Raw genomic sequence first — 7,630 nt, forward strand, 5'->3', positions numbered from 1 at the left:
TCCAATGACCAGGGTGACATGTGAGGGACTAAAGGCTCTGCAACAGTGGCAAATGCGGAGTCAGCAATAGGCTACGTGGACATTTTTATCCACCCAGAGTGGGGAATCCTGGGCTTACATATATGCTATTTAATCCACACACAGAATCCCCATTTTACAGATGAGAGAATAGCCTGAGAAAGAGAAAACCGCTTGCACCTGCTCCTGATTCGGCCTGACTCCAGTCCCCACGCTCTCAGTGACCACATGTGTCTCCCCCCCTCCCCTTCGCCGTGTCCCGGGACCTCCTGCCAGGCCTCGCACACTCTCTGCCAAGCACACAGACATGGGGCATGCAGAGCTAAGCTGCAGTTATTTTATTACAGCCAGCCTGATAGAGACTGAAGGAGGTGAGGACAGGTATGGGGATTCCAGCTTCAGGTGTGAAGAACAGAGCAGGAGGACAGAGCTCAGATCAGGCATCTGGGGCAAAGATTCATCTCCCCAACGAGGTCACGACATTCTTCAATGGGACCACAGCTTCAGAGATGCACTGCTTGCTGGTGGTGATGGTAGCCTGGGAGAGAGTAAGACGAGGAGGGACGGAAGACCTGAGCGCAAGGCAGAGCGATCCATCCCCTCAGGATCACCCCGCTCCTCATCCTCAGGGATTCAGCTCCATCCCCAGCAAGAACCTCTGGCTGGAGAGGGAGCTGCAGTCCATCAGAAGAGGATGAAGATGACTCCCCAGTCGCCCATACACAGGTGTCAGGAGGAAGTCTGAACAACCAGTGAGGGAGGCAAGGAGATCAGAATCTTCTGGGCTGTGGGTCTATGTGATGTCTCCTGCACCTGAGACGCGTCTGTCAGGTGTGTGGGACCTATGGAATGTGGATGCGGATGCGGTCTCATGGCCCTGTGCGCCTATATTAATGCAAGAAATTCTGCTGCTTCATAAACCTCTCATTTTGCAGAACCAGCACTTAGGGGAAGAGAGTGATGAGACAGACTAATCAAAATCTACATAACTGTGCAACAAGAACAATGACGGAAGAAGACAGTTCATCAGGGGATGCACTGACCAGCCCTGGGGAGCAGGTGCATGTAGCTAGAAGCTGCCTCGGGGGCCCCAGGCACCAAAAACAACAGAGTGCAGCTTCTGGCTTTCGGCACTGAGACGAGACAGATGGAAGTGGGACTCAGAGCCAAAGAACAGCCATCAAGGTGGGCAGTAAAACAGGCCGAAAACCAGAAGCCTTACAAGGCCAGGGAGTCCCTTCCTGAGAAGAGAGTCGAAGGGCAGGTGATCGGTTTCGACATTCCTAAAACAGAGCCGAGTGTGCTCCTACACCTGCAGGAGCTGAAGTAAGGACCCTTGCTTTCCTGCCGAAGGTTAAAATTCTACTCCTGCAATGCTGGCTCCCCTAAAAATCGCCTGAGTCACACACTTTCTGTGTCGCACCGATGTCAGTCCCCGATTTTCCAGCTGTATGTAAATTGGCACGAGAGGGACACGTGTGGTAGAAGAAGGGGCTGGATGTGCATGGGGCGTGTGGTTGCATACTCTGTGTGCTGCAGGATGGAGCAAAGTTTATGTGCTTGATTGTTTGTAGCTCGTGTCTGTCGAGGAGCCGCTGACGGCGCGGTCTATTTGTATGCGCACTATTCCAATATGCTGCATGTGCGGCATCAGGGTGGGGATGGGGGGAAAGGACAGTCAATTACCATGACAGTCAGATCCAAGGCCTTGGCTTTGAGTCCCTTCTCATTGTAGCAATCCTGGATTTTTTCCATGGCTGCTTTTTCTGGTTCAGTGGCATTGACCAGATCAAGGCTGGCGTCCAGCGTTAACTTCTCTCCAATGGCCACGGCACCAAAGATCACATAAAAAATAGGGCAAGATTTCACTGAAGACACAAACAGAAAACACCTCAACAAAAGAATCACCAGGGTAGGAGGCTCCTGTTTCCCCACCACTTGACAGGACTTCACATACCCGGGGTGTTCTGACTCACCTTCCACAGAGACCTACCCACTCCCAGGACTGCTTACATCCCAGACACAGAGACCATTTTCCAGGAGGCACTCTCAGCAGAAGGGAACAGTGTGAGGTGCCCCAGACTGCGCCTCAACACATACCAGCCTGCCTGCTTCTGACCTTCCATTAAGCCCCACTACCCCCAACAAACTCTCCCCTACTGTGTGCACAACTAAGGACCCCTCCACCTCCAAACCTCTCCCTCCAGTCCATGCCTGAAAACCTCAGGGGGTTTATGCAGGACCCCTGGGTAATGATCTCCCAGCTGCCCCCTAACTCTGTCCCTAGAAGCTACTTGGAGATCACCATGGGGGGTGAGGGAGTGAGACAGAGCGAGGCAAGGATCAGGAAGGCCATCTGTCCCTCATTCCTACTCTCACCCATCTCGATGCCCAGCTCTTGGGTCACCAGCAAGGCCAGCACAAGCAGTGTCCCCTTCATAGTGCCAACCACCAGAATGTTCTGCTCAGTGCAACGTTTCTGCTGCTTTTTAAACTACCAGCTCCCTGAGTCTCGCCCACACCCCTTTTAGGAGCTCCAAAGGCTTGTGGGCAGGGACCTGGCACATGTGGCTCCTTCAGCCCTTGGGCTGAAAGCCTTCTGGAGAGGATGTGGTTTTCCTTCGCCAAAGACCAACTGGAGCTCACATTTCTAAGTGACTTCACCCTGAGCCAACTGCTCTGTTGTCCCAGCCCCAACTGTGACCGCTGTTTCCTGCTACTCCTTACCCCCAACCTATCCTGGCTCCAAGTGCAGTACTCTCCCAATCACAGGAGGGGTCAAGGACAAGTCTATACCACTACAGGTTGACAAAAGATCATCCAGCCTTTCCTGGGCCTAAGTTTAAGTCCTGGAGATAAGTATGGGGTGCTGGGCCCAACTAGAGCCTCTTGAACACCTTAACTGCTGCAGTCTCTGGATTGAGCCCCCAAGGATGGGTGGACACCATCCTTGGGCCCTGAAGCATGCCCTACCAGGGAAGTCTCAGGACTCCAATAACGCTCCAATGTAGGATCATGTCACCTGCTTCCTTCTCAGCCCTGCAAATTCCTGGGCACCTTCTGGACTCCCAGTGGGTCCAGCCTTGGCCCTGACTCGCCCCCCTCCATCAGTGAACCTGGTCCCAAGAGGAGCTTGGACTTAATAGCCCATCCAGAAACATCAGTGAGTAGCTGTGGAGTTGTACAGTGTGTCGCCCGTGTCCCCTGGGAGCTTGAGCTCTACAGACCAGAGTGCGAGGTCAACCAGAGGAGGCACTCCGTCGCCTTAAAATCCTTCAAGAGTTACACTCAACCTTCTACTCTAGAAAAGTGGTTTATTGGCATAAACAAGATGAGACAGTCCATGAAAATTCTAGAAGGAAGCTCCCAGTGGCCAAATCTGGAACAATTTAAGCAACAAAAGAAATGACATAGTGTTAGATGATAACCCAAAGCATAAAATTGTATCTGTGAGTCCATACTGATGTAAATAAATGATTTAATAAATAAGAAAATGAAGAGAAGAGACAGAAATGCCTCACAGAAGCATTCCAAATAATACACATAGATACTGTCTTCAGGAAGTGGAGCTTATTGCCCTGTCCTCCTGGTGAGTGGGCTAGACTTAGCAACTCAATTCCAAAGAGTCCAGAAAGGGGAAAACCATGCAGAAACTTAGCAAACCCAACATTAATCAAATGATCAGGACTAGGGGCACCTGGGTGGCTCAGATGGTTAAGCGTCTGCCTTCGGCTCAGGTCATGATCCCAGGGTCCTGGGATCGAGTCCCGCATCGGGCTCCCTGCTAGGCGGGGAGCCTGCTTCTCCCTCTACCTCTGCCTCTCTCTCTCTCTCTGACTTTCATGAATAAATAAATAAAACATTTAAAAAAAATGATCAGGACTAATATAACCAGTGGTAAGACATACTGATGTCACACATGCCATGATGTGATGTGACAATATAGCACTTCTCCTCTTTGTAGTCCCCCCAAAACCCAAGGTCTGAACCCCAGTCTAGATTATGAGAAACACAGCAGACAAAATCAGTTTGGTGAACATTCTATAACACCTGGCCAGTCTTCAAGACCATCAAGGCCATGACAAACAAGGAAAGACTGAGAAATTGTCACAGATCAGAAGAGACTAGGGAGATATGACAATTAATGCCATGTTTAGGATATGGATCGGATTCTAGAACACAAAGAGGACATTAATGTACAAACTGGTGAAATCCAAATAAAGTTTGGAGTTTAGTTAGTAGTAGCATGCCAATGTCAGTTTCTTGGTTTTGACAAATCTTTGCAACTTTTCTGTAAGTCTAGAATTACCCCCAAATAAAAAGGTATTTAAAAAAAAAAAACCACTTGCATTACTAAGGGACTGCATATACTACAAGACCTTGTCCAGAAAGTCCCCCTGACCTCAGCAAATGTCCCCACGTCCAGCGATGTCTCAGATGGTTTTGTGGCGCCCAGTGGGGCTGGACGGACATCAGCATCCTGTGTCACTCTAGCACTCCAAACTCTGGCTTCATCATCTCCCAGAGCTGGGAAGAACCTGAAGGAAGTGCCTAGTGAAGGACAGCAGACATACGATCCTTGCCCAGGTGCCCCCGCCACACTGAAATTCGGTCCCAGGAGAGAAAGAGCAAGCCATGTCCAATCTGGGGCATATGGTGCTCACCTTCCCAGGCTGATAAGTGCCCAAGAACCTCTGAGGGACATCCGCAGTGGCCCGAGCCTGTCATGAGATGACCTCACAGGGATGGCCTCTGGGCATCATGACTGGAGCGGCTCCATGGTAGCCACCTGACAGCTGGAGCTCAGGACTCGGCACCTCTTTGCCAAGAGCAGTTACCGGATGTGAATCCTGTTTGGCGTAAGGCTCTGACTGGGGTCAGAAAACTTTTGTCTTACCTTCAGCAAACTCTGTTCTTTCACAGATGACTCAGAGAAAAGGCCAGGCAGGTACCTCCAGCAAGCAAGCATAAGGGAAAATGTTCTTGGTTATTATCAACTCCGCAGAAATAGGATATTCCTCTCGTTCGTCTAACAAACATCTGTGCAGCCCCTGCTACGTGTCCTTGTCCTGGGGACGCAGCAGTGCACACAGCAGAGCCCCCTCTCTCCCGGAGCTCATTATACAACTGAGAGGAAGTGGAAGACATCAGCGAGTGACAAGATGAAGCTGGGGAGAGCAGCAGGTGCTGTGGGGGAAGGGGCGGGGCTCTAAGGGGTCAAGCACGTGGGAAAGTCTCTCTGATAAGGTGCCCTTTGAAGAGAACTGAGCAATTAGGCCCTGAATCACGTACTTGGAGGAAGAGCATTCCAGGCAGCGGGGGCCGTTTGTGCCAAGGCCCTGCTGCGGGAGTACAATCTGGAACACAAAGCCCCCGACCACTGGCATGGTCAAGAAGCAGAAGGAAGACCAGTGAGGGAGGAGAGAATGGCAGGGAAAAATTCAGAGAAGCAGCAGGTCTTCGGTGACGCACCGGGTGTACAAAGCACACAGGGCTTGTAGGCCATAGAAGCCGCTCGGCTTTTCCTCAGAATGTACCTCTGGAAAGAGAACGGTGCGAACCGTATAGAGAAACTCAGAAGAAGAGGCTGGTCAGGGCAAAATGCTATTTCTGAGTCAGACGAAAGTACTGCCAGACTAACCAGGTGACAGGACCCGGTCAGCACAGAGGGGAGGGTTCAGGGCTCCAGAAACAGACCCAACAGACTGGCTCAAGGGAGGCCACTGAGCAGGTCAAGGACAGAGATGAGGATGAAGGCAGGGCAGGAGCCACCAGAGAGTGGCCTTCCTTTGGCACTTACTATCTATGAGACCATTGGCTCAGCACTGGGTTTCCTGAAAAATCCCTCAGTTGGGACCAAACGGTCTTCAAGGTCACAGGTAAGAGGCTGACATTGGCCATCATTCGGGAGGCCTGATTTGGGAGACTTTTTGCCCCTTTTCCCAGTCAACCTAGGAAATTTCCATTGTGAAACTTCTGGTGTCAGCTGCCACTTGGACAGAGCCCTCAGATGGGGAAGGGAGGCCAAGTTAGTGTTCTTTGTTGACTCAGGGACTTAGGATCTTGCCCACACATCCATCTCCCGCCTCCACGGCTCCCAGGCAATTCCAAGCTGCAGCCCAGAGAGGGCCTCCTGGAAAAGGATGTGTCAGGCACAGGCCCCTCCTGCCCACCCCTCCAGCTGGTATAAAAGGGCTCCAGGCCTGGGAGGGAGCAGCTGTGGCCTGCAGCATGAAGCCGGCTGGTGCTCTCGTGCTCCTCTGGGCTGCTTCGCTCCTGCTCTCGGGCCGAGGTGGGCGCCTAGGGCCACGGGTTCTCCGGGGGTTCTGACGCCTTCCTAGGGCAGTTGTGAGCCTGTCAGGAGGAGGAAGGGAGGAGCATGACCTGGCGAAGGTCTTTCGACGGAGTGTCAGCTTATCTTTGTGTTCCAGATTGTAAAATTTGCTCAGCGGTGAGTGATGATGTCACCTTGTTCCTGATGGGCACCACTGAAGAATATGTCCCAGAAGTGGCACAATACCGAAATGAATCTATAATATTGGAAAATGCCAAAAGCCTGAAGGAGTGCATTGATGGGAAAATGACAGCGGACGACAAGACGAATGCTGTCAATGTGCTGGTGGGTCCAGCTCTATGTGTCCCTGTCTCTGGCGCCTGTCTGGGGGTCTGCTCAGGGCGGGACAGGGCAGGGCAGGAGGGGTGGGGGGCACCCATTTTTCTTCTCCACCATAGCCCTTCCCTGGGAATCCGGGATGAGAAAGACCTCATGGATGGGAAGTAGAGAGGATAGTGTGGGAAAGACTGAGCCCAGCCCTTGAGCTTTCCGGCCAGCCCTGGCTGCTCAGTGCTTCCCGGCCACTGGCCTGGGAGTCTGCAGGCCCTCCTGTGTCCTTGGCATCGCCCAGCCTCAGTGTCAGGTCCTCAGCTCTGGCCTCCCTGACTCCAGCCTCTCCAGCATGTGAGCCTGGATCTTTAAACTATTAGCATTGGGTCCTTCCTGTCTCCAAACATGGGCTCCTTTACCTTACCTCCTCAAGTTCCCCATTCCATCCCCCCTCAGACCCTCATTTGTCCTCATTCCCTGGGTCCCAGAGATCCATTCTGTGCCTCACCTGCCAACCTGCCAGGAGAGCAGAGGGGAGGGGAGGGGAGAAAGCAGCTTCCCAAAGCAACCCCCCCCCCGGTCCTTCCCAGGCCTGAGATGCCCCGTGTGGAAAATCACAGTGAATCCTCTCTCTGCTGTCCCAAGAGTGGGAACAAGCTACTGCTTCAAGCAGCAAGTGTCCAAGGGGCAGGAGGAGGAAGCAGAGCTGGAGACCCCCAGGTGCCCACAGGTGCATCTGGAGCCCCACCAGGACCTTCTCGGCCGCCTCTTTCCATTCTATCCACAAATGCCCCCCATCCCATCACAGTGACCCCTCTTCTTCCCTCTGGTCCCCTGGAGGAAGAGGCGCACCTGGGATTCTCTTGTGGTGCAGGAGATTGGGAGGAATCCACCTTTGCCTGCTCAGATCCAGAAGCCATCCCCCAAACAAACCCGCAGGCTCCTCTCCAGGAAGGGTCCAGTGAGTGTTCAGCAGAGCTTGATGTCTCTCGTACCCCTTGAGGCCTC

At 52.6% G+C, this 7,630-nt stretch overlaps 2 protein-coding genes across 4 annotated transcripts; one reads left to right on the forward strand and one right to left on the reverse strand.

The window, feature by feature from the left end:
* Nucleotides 1-341: 341 nt before the first annotated feature.
* Nucleotides 342-7,619, reverse strand: LOC102743995 (major allergen I polypeptide chain 2-like). 3 transcript variants are annotated; one of them, XM_006730764.3, is made up of 3 exons: nucleotides 2,398-4,414; nucleotides 1,705-1,886; nucleotides 342-556 (listed from the first exon to the last, which is right to left on the reverse strand). In XM_006730764.3, exons 1-3 carry the CDS (start codon nucleotides 2,456-2,458, stop codon nucleotides 476-478), a joined length of 324 nt encoding a protein of 107 aa, XP_006730827.1. In that variant the 5' UTR covers nucleotides 2,459-4,414; the 3' UTR covers nucleotides 342-475. The 3 variants fall into 3 exon arrangements, 1 of the variants encoding a protein (XP_006730827.1); XR_014142566.1 differs by lacking the exons at nucleotides 342-556; nucleotides 2,398-4,414 and adding exons at nucleotides 4,421-4,556; nucleotides 4,683-7,619 and having other exon boundaries at nucleotides 1,794-1,886; XR_014142565.1 differs by lacking the exons at nucleotides 342-556; nucleotides 2,398-4,414 and adding exons at nucleotides 4,421-4,556; nucleotides 4,916-7,618 and having other exon boundaries at nucleotides 1,794-1,886.
* On the forward strand, nucleotides 6,249-7,301 carry LOC102738855 (major allergen I polypeptide chain 1-like). Its single transcript, XM_081811268.1, has 3 exons — nucleotides 6,249-6,310; nucleotides 6,450-6,637; nucleotides 7,213-7,301. The coding sequence occupies exons 1-3, from the start codon at nucleotides 6,250-6,252 to the stop codon at nucleotides 7,216-7,218; spliced, it is 255 nt and encodes an 84-aa protein (XP_081667394.1). The 5' UTR covers nucleotide 6,249; the 3' UTR covers nucleotides 7,219-7,301.
* Nucleotides 7,620-7,630: the final 11 nt, after the last annotated feature.

The sequence above is a fragment of the Leptonychotes weddellii genome, unplaced genomic scaffold, assembly GCF_054177405.1.
Source record: "Leptonychotes weddellii isolate Sample4059 unplaced genomic scaffold, ASM5417740v2 HiC_scaffold_6663, whole genome shotgun sequence".
Taxonomy (NCBI): domain Eukaryota; kingdom Metazoa; phylum Chordata; class Mammalia; order Carnivora; family Phocidae; genus Leptonychotes; species Leptonychotes weddellii.